This window comes from Thamnophis sirtalis, unplaced genomic scaffold (assembly GCF_051295495.1).
Source record: "Thamnophis sirtalis isolate CommonGarterSnake01/CBP01778 unplaced genomic scaffold, rThaSir2_p1.2 scaffold_14, whole genome shotgun sequence".
Lineage (NCBI taxonomy): Eukaryota > Metazoa > Chordata > Lepidosauria > Squamata > Natricidae > Thamnophis > Thamnophis sirtalis.
In genome coordinates, this window is record NW_028261394.1 from 33,885,867 (window position 1) to 33,905,468 (window position 19,602).

A 19,602-nucleotide genomic window follows, 5' to 3' on the forward strand; every position below is an offset into this window, starting at 1 on the left:
ATATTGGCTTTATTCTGGTTTCTTAGGAATTGTAGCTGTCAAAATCTCACAAGATTACTAAATTGCAAGCTTTTGTCATTCTTATCCAAAGCCTGTTAATAGTTTAGGTGAGAAAACCAAACATTGGTTGATTTCATGTTATTTGGGCCATGTAAAAACATACAGAAGCTGTTTAATTGTGGGGCATAAGATATCACATCTATGAGGTTCACCCTAGATACTACATGCCCAATATCTGACTTATCTATGGGCCCTCAGATCTCAGTCTAGCAATCTTTTTGAAGAAAAAGTTTGGGAATCAGTAACAATATTATATTGTAATGCTAATTTGGCTCATGGATGCAGATGCAATAATGACAGAGAATTAAACAAATAGAAAATATTTTTGATAACTCTAGTGGAATACAAAACAGAAATATATCAGGAACATCCTGGAATTTTTCTATCTCAGATATAACTTGTGAAAGTGGAAGAAAATTGGTTTCCCTCCAGGTTGTCTACAACATGAAACTGAATAGGTTTTCCCCAACTTCAAGGAGATCTTATTTCCCCATTTTAGTGATCTCTAATGTTGTGAAGGACAAGAAGAAATTCACTTAGGTCTATACCAACACTGGTTTAAAATTTGTGTCATGATGAGCTTATTGGGAGTCTGCACAGACTCACAATTCACCACTCCGAAAGCTTCTCATGATCTGCCTGTGGCACTCCTCAACCTGCCTTGTCACAAAGGTGCTTTTTTTCAACAGGTAACTGGGTTGCTTTTTCCTTAAGAAGGATGGAGAACACTTTTCACTTCTCATCCAGGGGTGAGATTCAGCCGGTTCACACTGGTTCAGGCAAACCGGATGTTATTTTGCATGTGGTTCACCAAACTGGTTGTTGCAAGGACCGGCTGGCCCCGCCCACCCCAACACACCCAGGAGTCTCCACACAGCTCGTTCATCATGCCAGGTAAGTGTAGAGCCCGTGCAGGGACTCTGGGAGAGCAAAAAACAGGTCTCCGGGAATTCTGGAAACAGGCTCATTTCCAGCCTCTGGAGGGTATCAGGAGCCTGGGGGAGGCCATTTTCACCCTCCTGGAGACTCAACTGGATGATTGAGAAGATCCACACATTCAATCTGCCTTGTTTTCTACTTCCCACACATTCTGATGATAGATAACAATATTTCTGTGGGGATAAGGAGGATGAAGTTGTGATTGCATTGGGGGGGGTTTATATTGAAGCCCTAAAGCAGTGGTAGGATTCAGCCAGTTTGCACCTATTCAGGAGAACTGGTTGTTAACTTTCTAAGCAGTTCAGAGAATTGGTTGTTGGAAGAAATTTTTTTCCCCATTTTACTTGGCTAATCCTGTAAGGAAGGCAGGGAGGAAACTTTCTGGTGTTGTTTCTAGCCTAATCTTTATTGCCCTGCTTATAGACACTGCCTCTCCGGTTAACCCTTATTACATTGTATCAGCTAAGGTGAAACGCCCATCGACGTGAGTGACATTGAGTTCGCCCCGACCACCCAGTCACATGTCCATCGAGCCACGCCTACTCAGCTGGTCATTAGGGCAGATAATTAGTTGTTAAATTATTTGAATCCCACCACTGCCCTAAAGCCATGAGGTAGAACTCTTATTTTCTCCTTTGGGAGAGATTTTTGTTTTATTCTACATCCCTGAGATACATCCTTGGACCAGAGGACTGGTGTCTTAATCTGTCTCAAATTAAAGTAACAGAATGAATGTTTTCCCCCTCAAAATTTGCCATTTAGCTCCCATACACACTTCTACTGAACACATGCCCTAAGTTACTCACTTTCGCTGTTGTTTTCATTAATTCATTTTATTCTCTAGAAACACCCTCAAATTCTCAGCATTTAAGAATATATCACTTTGCTTTTCCACATAACTAAATCAAAAAATGAAGAATGTAGGTTCCCAAAGCACCTGTCACACCACTTGTGCCTTTGTACAAAGCATTGCCCTGTGCAAAATAAGGAAACGACAGCAGCTGTTTGTATTTTGAACTTACGACTTTCAAACAATGTTTCATTGGGCTTCGAGGGGAGGGGCTGCCGCCGTCGGGAGCTAAGTAAAGCTCCTGCCAGGACTCTGGTTCGTATATCTTATAAGATCTATAGATATCTCTCCTTTCTGGCAGAAAGGGGCAGGGAGAAGGTCAGTCGTTAGGATCTCTTTGTAATTCATAGCTTTTTTTTTTTTTGCTGTGAATGGAGAAGAGGTTCAACATTAGCTGAGCCTTTACTCCGGCCAGTTTTCCGCGCTGCTTTTTTTTTGCAGCCTAGGCAGATTGCCTCCCCCCCAGGACAAAACTAAGCTATTTAAAAGCCAATTCGGGCGGGGAACATTCCCGAGGAACTTTCTCTATTACTATTTAAAATACCAGCTTCAATCTCGCAAAAGGCTCCCTCTCTTCTTTTTTTAACTGCGTCACAAGATGGCGATCTCGTAGCTTTTGTGTTTGATCTGACGCAGCTAGCTGACCCTACCCTCCTGAAGGCTTCTCCGTACTAATTGCTAAAAGATTATCTGAGGGGAGCACAGACTTTGATTTTTGGCTCGCTGGATTCTCTTATTTTTATTCTGGAATGGCTCCCAAACTTAGACAGAAGCGCCTCCTTAATAATATATCTCCCAAAAATGCCATGAAGCCGCTACCCTTGTTTCCTACACCCTCCACGGGAGATTTGCTAACACAAGAATTCCTTCTTAAAACGCTTAATGATTTCAGACAGGAGATTAATCAACTGATTTCGGATTTATCTGATGAATTTGATGCTAAAATTGCTCAGGCAAAGCAGGATATAATCGGGGTAATGACAGTCATGACAGATTATATTGCTGAAACGGAGGACAAATTGGAACTTTTGGAAGAAAGTAACCTTAATCTGATATCAAAAATTCAAACGTTAGAACAGGAAATTGAATCTGCACAAAAAGAAATTGTCAAATTAAATTATAACAAGTCTGCCTTTGCTATACGTGTTAGAGGGCTGCGTGAAAACCAACAGGAGAATTTGAAACAGACATTCTTTGAGGCTTTCAGCCGCTTGGTGGGAAGTCCGGGACTTAACTTTGATTGGCAGATTCAAAGAATTTACCGCCAGAATTCCTGGGTAGCAAAACAGCGACAGCTTCCGAGGGACATAATAATATACTTTACTACAAGGGAATCTAGAAATGAGATAACACAGAGGCTCTACGGAAAGAGGTTGAGAATTGACGGGGACGACTTGATTGTTTTTAAGGAAATACCATTTCAAATGTTAAGATCAAGGAGACAGTATGCTTTCTTAACCGAAGAACTCAGAAACTCTCAGATTTCATATAGATGGGAAGTCCCAGCTGGTATTACAGTTACATTTGGCGACCAAAAACACCGCATTAACTCTGTCTGTGAAGCCCGAAAATTTTACTACGAGACCCTGAAGGCGGGACTTCCTGATTCATCCGGATCTGGGGAGAGACAGGGAGAAGGAGAAGACAAACAGCGAGACACGTGGTTACAAGGTGGAGCGTGTTGCTTTTCTCTTCCGGAAGGGCAGAAGACTAAAGAATAAAGACTAGCGATGTTTTTAAAGCTTTATGATTTCCGTCTGGGATAAAATGGAAAAGTGGCATATCGATGATGAGACATGGAGACTGAAAGAAGCGTTGCTGATTGGGGACATATATTGTACAGAAATTTTGTTTGAACTCTAACTTTAATTGCGCATGAACTATTCTTTTAGGTGAAGAGAGCGGAAATTGTGATCTTTTTGAGTTGTGGTTTGGGACAAACGGAGTTGGGAGGTGCGTGGGAGAGGGAAGGGCAGCGAAAGTTTAATTAGATTACATGGGGCTAGAACGTAAGCTGATGTTTGTTTGAGTTGCTATATTAATATAAGGTTAAGAAAGTTTGGTCGGAGAATCTTCAGGAAAGTGGAGTAAATATGGGAGGAGCAACGAATATGGATAAAATATATATGTGGATATGGATAAAGGCAGGGTGGAAGGTAAAAAATTTATATGTGGAGGTGGGTAAGGATAGAAAGGGAGGTGTTGGAAATGAAAAATGAAAGAAGTATTTGAGTTAATGGTGTTATAGAAAGGTTTGGATACTTGGATAAAAAAGGAGATAAATTAAAGGTTTGAATAGATAGACAAAGCAAGGAGATTTTTAGTTGGGGAATTCTAACTGATCAACTTACCTGGCTCTAATATAGTTTGAAACCCTGCAAGTAGTAAAATAATCGAAATTTGGAATGAGTCACATTGATTAAGATTTATAGATAATGGGAAGCTGTGGTAACGTAGTGGGCTTATGACCCTTTTTGTTTCTTTCTCCTTTTTGTGTGTGAGTGTGGGTGTTTTTTTTATTATTATTTCTTATTTTCTACTATTTTTCCTTTTTCTTTTTGGCTACTTTTATCTTACTTTTTTTAAATTTTAAAGTTAGTTGGCCTTATTATACTTAAATGCTTGTTAAAGAATTATGCCGGGCATGGGACCTGCGAAGCCGTAAGGGGGTTAGGGAGGGGGGATTATAGGGGGGAGGGGGGAGGGTGGAATTACAGTTTCAATCCTTAGAACAATAAGAATTCACTTGTGTACTGCCGTTTTTTTTTTTTTCCTTTTCTTTTTTTCTTTTTCTACTTTTATTGTAAAAAACAAATTGAATTGTATGGATACACCAAAGTGGGGAGAAGAGGGAAAGAGAAGGGAGAAGTAAAGAGGGAGTGAGAGGGAATGTAAGGAGGGTAAATGGAGGGAGGGGGAGATGTCTGAGGGGGAAGGGAAGTAGAAGAGGGGAATGTTGGAGGGGTGAAAGGAAAGTTGGAGGGGGAAGAGAGGGTGTATGGGGGAATGAAGTGTTATGTTGGGGGGTTTTTTTTTTTTTCCTTTTTTCTTTGCACAGTATATAAGTGATTGTACAAAATGAAAATGAAAATGAAAATGAAATAAAATATTTAAAACTCAAACAATGTTTCATTGACCAGTTCTCACTATGCTATCAAGTTCTCATTATTGCATCTTCCCCCTCACTTATCCTAGTACTGAGGGATTGCTTAATAACTGACCATGAATGCAGTATAATAATTAGTTGTCACTTTTTAACCTTGGAAATTACAACATTACAAATGGAAAGGGAGATATTTTCTCAATATCATTTTTTTTTGCTTCTCCAAACTGCCTCAAAGAACTGTAAAAGGCTAGGCTACGAAACTTTGTCATGGCTTGAGAATTGTTCCAGCCATTTGCTATAAGGATGAAGTTGGTGGGAAGGGAAAGCTCACCTAATTTTATCCTGACAACAATCTGGTGAGATTGTTTAGGGTGAGAAAATGGGATGACTGCCACCCAGCATTCTCTATGGCCAAACGTTGTTTTGAAGTTGGCTTTCCCTGATCCCAGCCTAGCACTCTGCTTATCATAGCAAATTTTAGCAATATCAATAGCAGTTAGACTTATATACTGTTTTATAGGGCTTTCAGCCCTCTCTAAGTGGTTTACAGAGTCAGCATATCGCCCCTACAGTCGGGGTCCTCATTTCACCCACCTCGGAAGGATGGAAGGCTGAGTCAACCTTGAGCCGGTGAGATTAGAACCGCTGAACTGCAGATAACAGTCAGCTGAAGTGGCCTGCAGTACTGCACCCTAACCACTGTGCCACCTCGGCTCAAATTTTAATGACCGTACAGCTTTGCTTTAATGAAGGGATGAGCAAAATATCTCTGGTGTCCCTTTACAAAACCCCATACTTTGTCTCTTCTAATGACAGAATCACATTGGCTGTGGATAATTCCTTGATCAAAATGCTTAGTGAGTGCACAGACCATACTTGGCCAATGAAAGGATATTTGGTTTTATTGTACAAAGAGAACCATATAAAAAGGTACACAAATAAATTCAAGAATACCCATTATTCTTGAGAATCTTCTTGTTTCTTTTGCAAAACATTTGCAAAACATAAAAAACTGAATATGTTTTTCTGAAGAATTTTTTTCTGAAAAAGAACAAGATGAACCTAAAAAATGTCCTTCACATGTTTGATTTCCATAAGTGATTCAAAATGTAGCTGAGACGCACGTCCACCCTCATTCATATGACATGTTGACTCACTAAGTGTGGGCAAACACAGGTATCATAATGGTGAAAAGTTATATACTGTAACAGAAAAACAACACCATTGCCGTTGCATCTTTCCCCAATTCATAATTAAGTTCTGAGTTTTCAATGAGAAATTCAAAAGACATTTTCAGGTATTCTGAAAAGAAAGTACAAGTACCGAAGCCTCTTTCATGGGGTGGGGTGGGGTGGGACAACTTCTTTTCAGAAATTTCAAAGCAAATTCCAGCACTGTGTTAATTTCTGCACCGACAATACCTTTTCTTTGCAATATATTTTCCCTCACACCGGGAAATACTAGAGCATATCTGAAATCTTAATGGATTTAACCAGTATCACATTGAGAGTGATAGTTTCCTAAAAAGCAAAGCAAAACAAAACATCCCTGTAGATAAATGTACAACACAGCTTCTATTTTCAGTTTACAGAGATGGGTTTACATTTTTCTTTCTTTCTTTAATTTGTAGAGGTTTAAGTGGCTGGTATCGGTTTCTGTTCTATGTGCTCTTCTGATTTATGTCTCCTAAGGTGGCAAGCACAGCATTTTCAAAAGACCAGTGTAATTGACTAGTGGCAATGTGGTAGGTAATTGTCTTCTGTGTTTGAATTAGATTAGCCATCAGAATTTGGGTATTCCATCCACTACCCAACATATAGAAGAGGGTAGATGAGAAGAAGCAATGTGATGAGGGCATGAAATGGGTGGAAGGAGAGTTGGACAAGTGAAGAAGCCAGCAACTGGTTCAAGATCAAATAATGCATAGCTTATTTTTGGAGATCTATACTTTAGATCTTCTGTTATGGCAAACCTAGACAGCATATTAAAAAGCAGAGATATCACCTGCCAACAAAAGTGTGTATAGTCAAGGCTATGGTTTTCCCAGTTGCACATGTATGGCTGTGAAAGTTGGACCATAAGAAAGGCTGGGCGCCAAATAATTGAGGCCTTTGAACTATGGTGCCGGAGAAGACTCCTGCGAGTCCCTTGGACTGCAAGGTGATAAAACCGATCAGTCCTAGAGGAGATCAACCCTGACTGCTCTTTAGAAGGTGAGATCCTGAAGATGAAACTCCAATACTTTGGCCACCTAATGAAAAGCAAGGACTCAATGGAGAAGATCCTAATGCTGGGAAAGACTGGGGGCAAAAGAAGAAGGGGATAGCAGAGAACGAGGTGGCTGGATGGAGTCACCAAAGCAGTAGGCTTGAGCTTAAATGGACTCCAGAGGATGGTAGATAACAGGAAGACCTGGAGGAATGTTGTCCATGGGGTTGTGATGGGTCGGACACGACTTTGCAACTAACAACAACAACATACTTTAGAGGATCTGCCAGCCTGATTAGGAGAATTCACACAGTCATCTTTTTTGCAGTATTCAGAGCATCTATTAATATTGCCTCCAACTGAATTAGCTTAATGAAAAAGAGAATACATCAGAAATAGCCATAGTTACTGCACTTAAAATTTAATGTAAACTGAAAGTTTGGGCTTGAGTCTAGCTCAACTCCTTGTTCCTATACCACCCACTTTGGGGAAGTCAAACCCTGTTGTGCTACTCAAAATCAAAATAAGGCCTCAGCATTCTTGGAGAATTTAGACAGTAACGGAGTTGGAAGGTACATTGGAGGTCATCTAGTCCAACCCCTTGCTCATGCAGGAGACCTACACTAGGGATTTGAATTGTTGTAGAATTGGCTAGTTTATAGTATTATGCAAAAGTAATAAGTTGAGATTTGATGCTGTTATCTTATTCTGCTGTACCAAAGGGAGTTGGAACTCAAAATCTTTTCTTTCTTTCCCCCCTTTTCCTTCTCCTGTTTTCCTATTATCTTCTTTTGTATTTTATATTATAAACTAATTTAAAAAATCTGATAGAGCAACTAACAGAAAAGGACATTAGAGGATCTGTAGTTGTCTTTCTGTAAGCTACCAAAACCTGCTACAACAGCAAGATGGGTGGCATAAATATAAATGTAATAAATAAATCTCTAGGCACCAGAAGGAGCATGTGTAGAACTCATCTTCCCCTTTATTGTGAGATAAGAATATTTCATATCAAGCATCTCCCCCTCAATTTAAAGGAGTGCCATAGTACATATTATCTGATATCCTTTAAAACAGAATTGAGTTGGGATAGAGTACAATGTCTTAGGAGATAAGAAATGATATTTTATACAAAGTGAGTGTTCTTGAATACAGGATATTTTTGGCTCAGTTCAACTTCTCTCCCTATTCAGATAACGGGTTTGATGACTCTTCTCTAGCAGTTTTCTTTCCCAACTGGTGACTAATTAAATTAATTAATATTAGACTAATGAGTAGAAACAAGGATGGTGTCTAAGTCTGCAAAGTTGTGTAAAGAACACCCAATGCAACACAATATGCTTTTTCAGCAGATTCTTCATTGAGCAGTCAACTGTTACAAATTTGGAATAAAAGCATAAAGAATTTATCTTGCAATGTTGTATATCAACAGTTTTTAATGTATTCATTCATATCACTGGCAGCTGTTGTTGCCATTCTCAATTATAGCAGGATTCAAAATAGAACACATGGAGAAATGAACTGCACCAGCTAGTTTACCCCATATATTTACAGACTGCAAATCAGGTTTTCTAAGAGGTTGAGAAGTAATCAGCTCCCTCGAGGTGATTCAAACTCAATTTAACTTAGCTGTAAGTTAACCTGCAAATGTGTAAATGTATTCAGTGAGTGTATTTGTCCTTCATGTTATACGATAGAGATTTAACTTCAAAGAATCAGGGGAATTCAGATTTAGACTAAAGGAAAGCACCTATAATTGAATAAGTATTTTCCAAGAGTAGTGTTGTGGCCCATCAGCAGCCAGAGGATCTGGCAGCAGATTCAGACAGTGAGGAGGTTGGGGAGGAACATGTGCCAGTCCTGGAATCTGGGGAAGGCTTGGACGAAGGCTCTGTGTCGGAGGCAGAGAGGGGGCCAGACTCGTATGCCAGTTATCAGCTGCTTTCAGAGTCAGACATCAGTGAGGCAGACAAACAGCTGGAGCCTATTCACAGTGTGCACATGTGCAGAGTTGCCAGACAAAGGGAACAGCTAAAGAACAGGGGTTGACTTGGGAGTAAGGCTATAGGTGGATGATGAATGGCCCCTCCCAGAGGAAATAAAAGAGGAGCGAAAGGGGAATGAAGTTTGCAGGAGACCATTAGTTTGCTTAATTGGTTCATGACTCTCCAAGACTCCTTGCCAAGTGTTGCAGATATCGGCCTGTCAGCTCTCCAAGCCAGATAAGGTCTGTGACTGTAAATCCTCCCTTGAAAGACTTTGCTGGATGTGAATGAGCAGAATTCACAGTAAATTAATAAAAGGGATTTTTGTTGGGACAAGGAGTTTGCTGCATGCTCTTGGGAAGCCTCAGTCAGAACAGGTAGTTTGTGTGTATATCTACATACAAAATTGACATTAAAAAAAACCCTCAGAAACACATTCATAGTCCTAAAAAACTTTGAATCCCAGATATGTATAGCTTGGGTTTATGATTCATGAGACTGGAACACAAATGGTCACATCCTGGTTGCTAGATTATAGTAATCGTGACCCTGCCATTTCCAAATTCTTTTTTTTTAAGCAATCCAAAAGAGCAGCAGGAAAATTGCAAAAGAGGGCAGGGTTAATTACAGTGAAGAAGAGATAGGTTAGGAAGTTCGATGTTTTTACTTCTTTCACACGGAAGTTATTTTTTTAAAACACTGAATTTGCATAATTTCAACTGCATTTTAAGGTTGCTGCTTTCAGTTTATCAGTGTTGGTTTTAATTCAGGAAGGGATTCTCGCCTTGTAAAGCTAATATAGATGTTCTGAGATTTATTGAAATTGGTATACAAAATTAAATATTAAGTGGTTTACCAAGATGTGTTCTAGCCTAAGTAGTTGTGTGATTTTCCTTTTGGTTTCCATCCACTTCCATCTGTTTTTTTTCCATCCATTCTTTGAAAGAGATTCACTTTTACCTTTTAGCCTAATGTAGTGCTTCTCAAATCTGGATAAATTTTCCCAAATTGGATAAAAGTGTTTTTTCTTTAGGTATCAATGCAAATCCAATCACAATGTGGATGTTTAAATAAAAAGTATTTTCTGATGCATGTAATGGATAATGAAGTAAAAGTTTTGGGAAGCCTTAGTCTAGTATCTTAGTTATATGCCTGCCCTTCCTTTAGCAACTCTCTATCCATTCTCTGCCTTCTCTCAGCGATGTTTTCCTTTCATCATCAAAATTATACACTGAAATTCTCAGCCTATCATTGCCAATTGAAGATATTTATTTCCTTCCAAATCCATTACTTTGGGGGGGGGGGGGTTGTCCTTGGGGCTTGCTGAGCTAGGTGGTTTTCTTGCAGACATTTTATTACCCAACTAGGTAATGTCATCAGTGATAGAATGGAATGGGGCTTGCTTTCTCCCTACACCCTTTTAGTATTAATGATGTTACCTTGTTGGGTAATGAAACGTCTTCAAGAAACCAAGCTCAGAGAGCAGCAAGGACCCACACTTCAACCCTGACTTACATATATCCTCTTTTACTAGTAAGATACATTGTTAATCAACATCCTATTACTATTACTTCTAACTCTTGAAGAAATTAGAACCATCACAAATATTTCATCCTTGCAGCTCACCCTTGGACAGAATCTTTTAGCAGTTGACAGACAAAACACCACAACCTGTTGTCAGTTTCTGATCAGAAAATATAATCGGAGAGAGGGATTGGAATGTGATTGGCTGCTTGCCCTAAGAGGACAGCAATCCATCACTGATTCATCTCACTTACAGTATTTCTTCTCATGCTAAAGATAATTCTTTGAAGAAATCCTCATTTTGGGATCACTAGGAAGCTCAATCATTCAGAGTGAAATGAGAAATCAACCAATGATTATTTCTCCCAGATAGCACTTAGCAATAGCACTTAGACTTATATACTGCTTTACAGTGCTTTACAGCCCTCTCTAAGTGGTTTACAGAGTCAGCCTATTGCCCCCAACAATCTGAGTCCTCATTTTACTGAACTCGGAAGGATGGAAGGCTGAGTCAACATTGAGCCTGGTGAGATTCGAACTGCCAAATTGCAGTTTTCAGTTTCCCAGAGGCTTGAGGAAAGCCTCCGAAGCCCAGGGAGGGTGAAAATGCTCCCCCCACCATGGTGCAGGAGGCCACACCCACCATGGCCACACCCACCCAGCAACCGGGCAGAGAACCTCTTGCTAAAAATTTTGAAGCCCACCCCTGGATATTTGCATTTGTACAAGTTTTTTTTTAAGGAAATAACAGTATTTGTACCTTTCTAGCCTAATATAAGGAAGAGTGTGAAATAATAGTAAGGTTTTGTTTCCTGCCTCCCTCGCCTAAAAAAAAACAAAAAACCACCAGTATATCAGAAGGAAGGAAGGAAGGAAGGAAGGAAGGAAGGAAGGAAGGAAGGAAGGAAGGAAGGAAGGAAGGAAGGATATCACAGGGATAAAAAAGGGGGCCATCATTATATAATTCAAATCCACTGTGGAAACCATATTTTACTACTCTTATTATTCAAAGTGGTAGTTGTTTGTTTGTTTGTTTTAACTGCTTGGAAATTCAGACTCTATTATCAGGCAAGCTGTTTTGGTAAATGGTGATTTTAATGCCAAACCCCACAAGGCATAAAATTAGTTGGATTAACAACTTTAAGTGACATGCTGTCAGTTGCTGTTTATTTAAATTAAAATGTCACTGCTCAAAAGTAAATCAGGTATATAGAAAGCTGTGGATTTCTGCCACCCATGGATTATAAAATTATTTGTCCTATGTCACTTTCTAGGACAGGGGTCACCAACTTTCGGATCTCAGGGATCATTGAATTCATAATTTTAAATCCCGTGGACCACTAATATGATTTTTTAAAAAAGATAAATAGTATTTAGTGCAATATAAAAATGCAAATAATTTTTCTGCCGACCACCAACATTTTCTCACGGACCACCACTGGTTGGAGCTAAGGGTCTATTATATCATTCATCACACTCCAACATTATGGGTCTTCCTAAATGATGGTCACTATAGACATTTGGTGAGTTTTTGCATGGCCATTTGATCAAACAACTAATCTGGAAAGAACCATTTTCTCTATCACTTATGTTGAATTTGAACTTCCATAATTCCAAGGCAGTGGCAGTCTAAAAGTGACAGGATTAGGAATCTAACACAACAGAGAATTCCAAGATGGGAAAAGTGTTATAGAGTTTATGTATTAGATTTATATTCTTGCTTTCCTCTAGGATCTTAAGGTGGCTTATAGAGTAATCACTCCCCCAAACTTTTCACAAGTCCTCTGTGGGATCAGGTAGGGAACTAAAGTCATCCTGTTCAGCTTTCCTGACTGAAGGATGAATCTTGGATCTCTCAGGTCCAAGATTATAACTTTCAACAGACTATTCGACATTGGCCCAAAGGTGTTTTTTTCAAAACTGTACTTTGTTTTTCCTTGAAGAAGTTTTGCTTCTCATCCAAGAAACTACTACAGTTCTGAAATTATGTAGGAACTGAAGAAGCCTGAGAAGTGAAACATTTTCAAGGAAAAACAAAGAAAGTCCAGTTGCCTTTTGAAAAAAAGCAACTTAGAGACAACCATGGTCTGAATGATTGAGAATCTCCAAAGATATTTCACATTGGATCTCTAAACCGTTGACTGACAGAAATGGCCAGGACACACTGTTCTAGGAGATAAGGGTCTATTATATCATTCAACACACTCCAACATTATGGATCTTCCTGAATGATGGTCACTATAGACATTTTGCAGTTGCCTTTTGAAAAAAGCAACTTTGAGACAACCATGGCCTAGATGATTGAGAATCTCCATAGATATTTCACATTGGATCTCTAAACTATTGAGTGACACAAATGGCCAGGACCTGCTATTACTAAAGAGAGGACAAATTTGAATGGAATAGGGCCAGTTTCACATCAAACCAGATCAACAGACAGGCAATCAAGAGGAGAGAGACAGACAGACAGACACAGAGACAGACAGAGAGGAGAGAGAGAGAGAGAGAGAAAGAGAGAGGGAGAGAGAGGGAGAGAGAAAGAGAGACAGAGACAGAGAGAGACAGAGACAGAGACAGAAAAAGAGAGATTGGAAAACCAAGGCATATTTACTTTTCCAGTTTTTCCATTTTCGCATAAATAGGCTTCATTCCCGGACACAAGTTCAGGAGCGTTGTCATTTACATCAAGAACTTTGATAGCAACAGGTACTCGAGATATTTGACTAGGATTTCCTAAGAGAAGAAAAACACAGCAGAGGGAAGGACAAAAAGAAAAGAGAAAAGAGAAAGGTAAGCACACTTCATACCATACTACTAATGACATCCAGGGCCCAAGGTACATATACATTTTTTTTTGTGCTGAAAGCTCAATTAACCTTTTCTAGTTCTAATAATTGGGCTGATTGATTCTAAATTGGAGCAGGAAGGAAATAAAGATAAAGAAAAGGGTAGTATTTAATAAAGGAGAGAGAGAGAGAGAGAGAAAGAGAGAGAGAGAGAGAGAGAGAGCGCAAATAAATCGCTACTGAAAACAGCTTTTGCTGGAGATTAGGTTGATGAAGATCTTGGATTAAATTGGTAGATGTCTTCTTTCTGATGAAGTTCACATTGTTTTATTGATAAAGGACATTCTGCCTAGAGAAAGAGGGGCTGTAAGCAACCAAGATTTATTTTCATTCTTATCGTTCTCATTTTACTCTATTAGCCAACCTGACTGCACATCTATTATTTCAACTTAGTGAAAAGGAAAGGGGGAAAGGAATAGAGGGAAGGAAGGAGAGAAAGAGAGAGGGAGAGAAAGAGAGAGATGGAGAGAGAGGGGGGGAGAGAGAAGGGTTAAAAAAATCCAACAGAAGGGTTCTAAAATATGGAAAGCGTAAATAATAGTAGTTGAGAGGAATCATTAAAAAGAAAAGGACAAAGAATATCTCCTACTTCTTCAAGGTAGTTGGAATATTCTCGGGTTGATTTATTTGATACAGAAGTGGGCTTTTGAACTCATGACAATTATGCACAGAGGGGGCAAAAGTCTGACCCACATTTATAGCTACAATTTATCACACTTCTCTTAATTCATTGCCTGGTTCCTATGTGTGTTTGCTTATATATGTCCTGTTTTATTTCTTACAGTTAATTTTCAAAACAGAGACCACCCAATCAGTCTTTTTTTAGTTTATAATTGTTCCTTAGAAATAACATTTGGGGGTCTTTTCCTTGAAAAATCAGACTCTGAATGTGACAGTTTGCTGGATACAATAGAATGATATACATTTGTTCCATATATTTGGGTGCAAGTTAAGGTTATATTGTACAATTCCATAAGAATAAACCAGCTGGCCTTTGTCAGTATGTCAACTGCTTACCAAACTATATAAAGGAGAACAGTGAGAATCACTTTGTCGTTCACTGATGTATGGTATACATCAGGGGTATCAAATTCGGGGCCACATCTGGAAACAGCCCATTTTCGTTGGCAGAGCTCTTGGGCCACTAAGACACCCCTGACATGAGTGATGGCCACCCCACCCCGCCTCCCGGGGTCAAACATAACGCTGATGAGGCCCTCAATGAAATTGAGTTTGACACCCCTGGTATACATTGAACACACAAAAAACAATGTAAGTTCTTATCAGGGTGAGATTCAGTTCCATGCAAGCTGAATATTCAGAACCTCACAAATAACACACACATACACACAGACACACAGCATTGAATTTTCAGTGCCAAGTGTCACATTTAAGCACTCAAGATTTCCTTTTATCTAAATTAACAGAACAATGGCAGTTCAAATTTTAGAGACGTTGTACTGCAATGCAATTAATTAGATAAGCTTCTGAGGAAATTATTTATGTCTCTTGTGGCTGGTCCCAAATGTTTGTCTTTCATCTGAACCACAAACACGAATCCTACAGTTATTATCCTTAGAAACTGGAAAATAATTCATTAAACAATCTATATAATTTGCTAAACTCACTAGAGAAAAAACCTATTGAGTACAGAAATTGTCAAGATGGACACACCAAGAAGATTACTTAAGACACAGCTGAAAATTGGGGTTTTTATTTCTTTGCTCCTTTTGCTCATAAATTTTTGATTCATTGCTGCCTGATATGTTACATAACATGGGAGGATCTAAGTATATGTTTTGTTCGTGAAATGCATAAACATTATTATTTTTTATTTCAGAGTGAAAGATCAACAGAAACCCTACACTGAGTGTCCTCCCATAATGAGAAGTTGTAAGATGCTACCTAGAACTAGTTCTTTCAATGATAGCCTTCTGATTTGTTAATGTCACCCCTGATATATATTCAGAATTTTAGGTGATTGTCTTTGTGGTGTTGTTCAAATTTATTTTATTTTCTCAGTTTAATCAATGCATGAACTAATTTTAAGCATGCATACTGCTTAGACACTTCTGAACTACTCTAGTTCTTGCTTGCAAAGGTTGTGCCATGTATTTTAATTAGGATATTTAATTGTGCATTTTATTAGGATATATTGATATCTCAGTAGAGGGATTCAAATAATTTAACAACCGGTTCTCTGCCCTAATGATTTCTTCCAATAACCAGTTCACCAAACTTCTCAGAAAGTTAAGAACCACTTCTCCAGAAGTGGTGCGAAGTGGCTGAATCCCACCACTGGGATGGATGGATGGCTGGATGGCTGGATGGCTGGATCGCTAGATTGCTAGATCGCTAGATCGCTAGATCGATGTATACATCAGTGGTGGGTTCCGGATCCCGGTGCAACTGGTATGGTACAACGGTTCCAGGCGCCCACTATGTGCATGGGCACATGCTTACCCACTGCCTGTGACGCTCTAGCTGCTCGGCGGAGTGTTGCGTAGGTGCTGAAAACTCCATGCGTATGCGCAAATGCTCCAATCAGCTCAAATAGTAGTAACGGGTGGGTGTATGGGCCCTCCGGAACACCGTACCGGAACAATACCTGGTGCTCCCAGCAGGCACAGGTACACCCTTACCGGGCCATACCGGTTGTATCCCACCACTGATACGATATGTACATATACATATACCCATCCATCCATCTATCTAGCTATGGTTTAGTATGTCATGAGCAGAGGTGGTATTCTCCAGGTACCCCTGAACCGGTAGCGGAAATCACTGGTGGGCCTGCCCTCCCGCTCTGGCTCTGTTTCATCCTATTTAGAGGCACTGCGGGCTGGATTTAAGCACTCTGCAGGCCAGATCCGGCCCGCGGCCTTAAGCTTGACACCCCTGAGTTAGAGGGAGCAGATGTATGCCTTGCAAAAACAGACATCCTGCTTGCCTTCTGTTTGAATCTCCAGCCCTCTAATTGTATATTTATTTAAGAATCTCTAACCAAACATATTCTTATCCAGGAGATTCTTATCTTTATCAATTGATAGATTAAGATTCAGGGGCTCAGCCAGAACTAAGGAGCACATACTACTTCTAAAATGACACCCATTCCATTTTTTTTATTTCTTCTTTCTTTTTTTAAGTCTAGAATTTGATAGTAATGCTGCTGTTATTTTTTTTTTTAAAAATGAGATCAAATTATGACAAATTGTGAGAGAAAATATTCACAAGCCACCTGATAACTGATACAATGAAAGCACCCAACCTGCTTAAAGGAAATAGCTTCTGAGCCTGAAGAAAAAGGCACAAAAATTCGAACAATGATTTCACTGTAAATAGAATTTGTGTTTGATACCTAACATTTGCTGGAAGCACATAATGGCATCATTAGTTTTTCTACAATAAACCTTCTCATCCGAAGTTCTTATACTCTGAAACAGATGTTTATTTATTTTCAGTCAAATTTGTAGGGGATAATACCATTTCAAATAGAACATCACATTGTGAATAGGCTCATGATCAATGTACCTTACAGCCAGTTGTTGTCTTGCCATGCTGTAGAGTACCCATATATGTTAACATCTGGTCACCACTACAAAAATATCCTTTTATAACCTACTAGTTGATAACCCAGTGTTGCCTGGGTATTTATTTAGAGGGGGGAAATGTCCAGACCAAATATAATTTCTAATGTTGGATTTTCCTCCTTACCAGAGGAAGGGCCCTTGTGGAGTACTGTGAAGTTGCTACCATGGCAACTTCACTGAGCTGTACAACAGAAGCCATTTTAAGGCACAACAGGGGGTATCTTAACAGAATACACACCCCAAGGTGTGTTAAGGATGTTTTACCCCCCACAGTATTTTTTTCCAGAGAGCAAGTCATCTGTGTAAAAAGTTTGTTGAAATTGCTCGAGGTGTTCCAGAGTTATGCTGGAACATGCACAGAGAGAGAGAGACACACACACAGCCATTTAGATAGATGGATAGATAGATAGATAGATAGATAGATAGATAGATAGATAGATAGATAGATAGATGGATGGATGGATGGATGGATGGATGGATGGATGGATGGATGGATGGATGGATGGATGGATGGATAAATATGATGGATGGATAAATATGATGGATGGATGTTAAAAGATAGATAGATAGACAGACAGACAGATAGATGGATGGATGGATGATGGACGGATAGACAGACGGACAAGCAGACAGACAGGATTCTTCAGCAGAACAACAAACTCTTTATACCATTCCAGGTTTGTATCATCATGGTACCTAGCTGCACTGGCATTATGCTAAATCAGCCTTCACAGCCATGGACAAGCAGCAAAAATTCAACTGGTCACCCTCAGCCTTGTGCAATACCACCTCATTTGGTGGTGCCCAGCAGCAATAGAACCTATACTATATAATTAAACTGACAGCTACCAGACTATATTTAATACAAAGGCCTGGGTAGTTCTTACAGCAAGAGCTCCTTTTAAGAAGAGATTGGACAACCATTTGTCTGAAAGGGTTGTCTGAAGGATTTCCTGCTTGAGCAGGAGGTTGAACGAGAGGGCCTCCAACTCTGTTATTCTGTTAAGCAGTCTAAGCCATTGTTATCATTGCAGCAAACAGTATATAACTAGGTTTTGTGCAACAGCATGGAAGATTCATCAAATCCTGGTGGGCCAATCTTCTTCAAAGTATTCTATGTTGTTTTAATTCATTTACAAGTTAGATATTATTACTTTGTTGTAATTTATCACATTTAATAGAACGTTAGTATTTATATTATACTGGCACTTTAATATAGGCTGCCTCCTAGTCCTTCTAGATATCAATTTGATTGTTTTACAAGCATATTGTAACTCTGCCTTAAACTTTATTTGATTCATACATTAATATAGTTCGTTCGTTCATCCATCCATCCATCCATCCATCCATCCATCCATCCATTCATTCATTCATTCATAGAATACTCTGCTTGAACTGGACTATGGCTGCAATAAACTTAATAATGGTACAATGGGATCCATGACACTCAGATCCATGTCCAGATTGCAATTGCAGACTGCCCCATCTCTTCACCCTCAACTCCACAGTCCATTCTTGAGCCTCCACTACACAAGAAGGATGCCACTGTATAGTATTTCTGTCTCCACATTCTACCCCTGCACTTATATAGGACATCATCAGGTTCTGTCTCATCCTTTCTAGCAACTTTCATTCCATACTCCTGGGAACTGATTCCATATTTCTCTCTGTGATCCGAGACCCCAGTCACTTGTGGCTGTATTGCTGGCTCCCAAGAGTGGGCCATCCCTTATGCCTATTTCATTTGGGCCCATCTTTGACAAGCAACTTCCTTTCCATTGATTTACACCAGCCTGCAGAGGATACTCTTACCCCAAGGGACAGAACAAGTCCCTTTTAAATTGCCTGGAGAACAGTGAGGATTAGTTTCTGTTCTGGAATTTCAAAAGCAAATGCTACTATACCACATTAAATTGATCAAGGCAAGATGATATGGGCAAGACTTGATTTTATTATTATTTAGTGTTGAACACAAACACAATTTAATTATGTCCATTTATTTGGCTTCATATCATATTTCTCCCCAACCCAAAGTTTGCAGAGATAAAACCTTTCACATTTATATTCATGTGGCTCACATTGATCAAGATTGTATCTAGTTGTATAACATATCAAGATCGCCTGTTTCCCAATCCCTTGTTTTTATTCTGTATTGTTTTAGTCCTTTTCATCTACTTCCTCCTGCTTCTCTCAATCTTTGATATCTGACATAACCGCACAATATAGAGGGAGGAAGAAAGGGGAAAGCTCACACACTCCCAGTTTTGAATAGTTTGGTGTTAGAGAAATACATTCTGAGAGCCAGTCTGGTGCAGTGGTTAAAGCACCAGGCTAGAAATGGGAGTCTATGTGATCTAGGGTGCTGGGCGGCGCTGGGCCAGCCACTTTCTGTGAGTCATAGAAGAAAGTAATGGCAAGGTACATTTGAAGAACTTGCTAAGAAACTGCATGGACTTGTTCAGGCAGTTGCCAGGAGTCAACACAACCTCCTATC

The 19,602-nt window shown here is 39.5% G+C and overlaps 2 protein-coding genes across 6 annotated transcripts in view; one reads left to right on the forward strand and one right to left on the reverse strand.

Annotated features, from left to right (window-relative positions):
* CDH8 (cadherin 8) overlaps positions 1 to 19,602 on the reverse strand; it is a 258,031-nt gene that overhangs the window by 25,871 nt on the left and 212,558 nt on the right. For all 5 annotated transcript variants that reach the window (XM_087729070.1, XM_087729067.1, XM_087729066.1 and 2 more), the window contains one exon: positions 13,284 to 13,405. In XM_087729070.1, the coding sequence (XP_087585196.1) occupies positions 13,284 to 13,405 (122 nt within the window). The remainder of the gene's footprint in view (positions 1 to 13,283; positions 13,406 to 19,602) is intronic.
* LOC148042772 (uncharacterized) lies at positions 2,053 to 4,255 on the forward strand. Its single transcript, XM_087729072.1, has 2 exons — positions 2,053 to 3,858; positions 3,908 to 4,255. The coding sequence occupies exon 1, from the start codon at positions 2,599 to 2,601 to the stop codon at positions 3,568 to 3,570; it is 972 nt and encodes a 323-aa protein (XP_087585198.1). The 5' UTR covers positions 2,053 to 2,598; the 3' UTR covers positions 3,571 to 3,858; positions 3,908 to 4,255.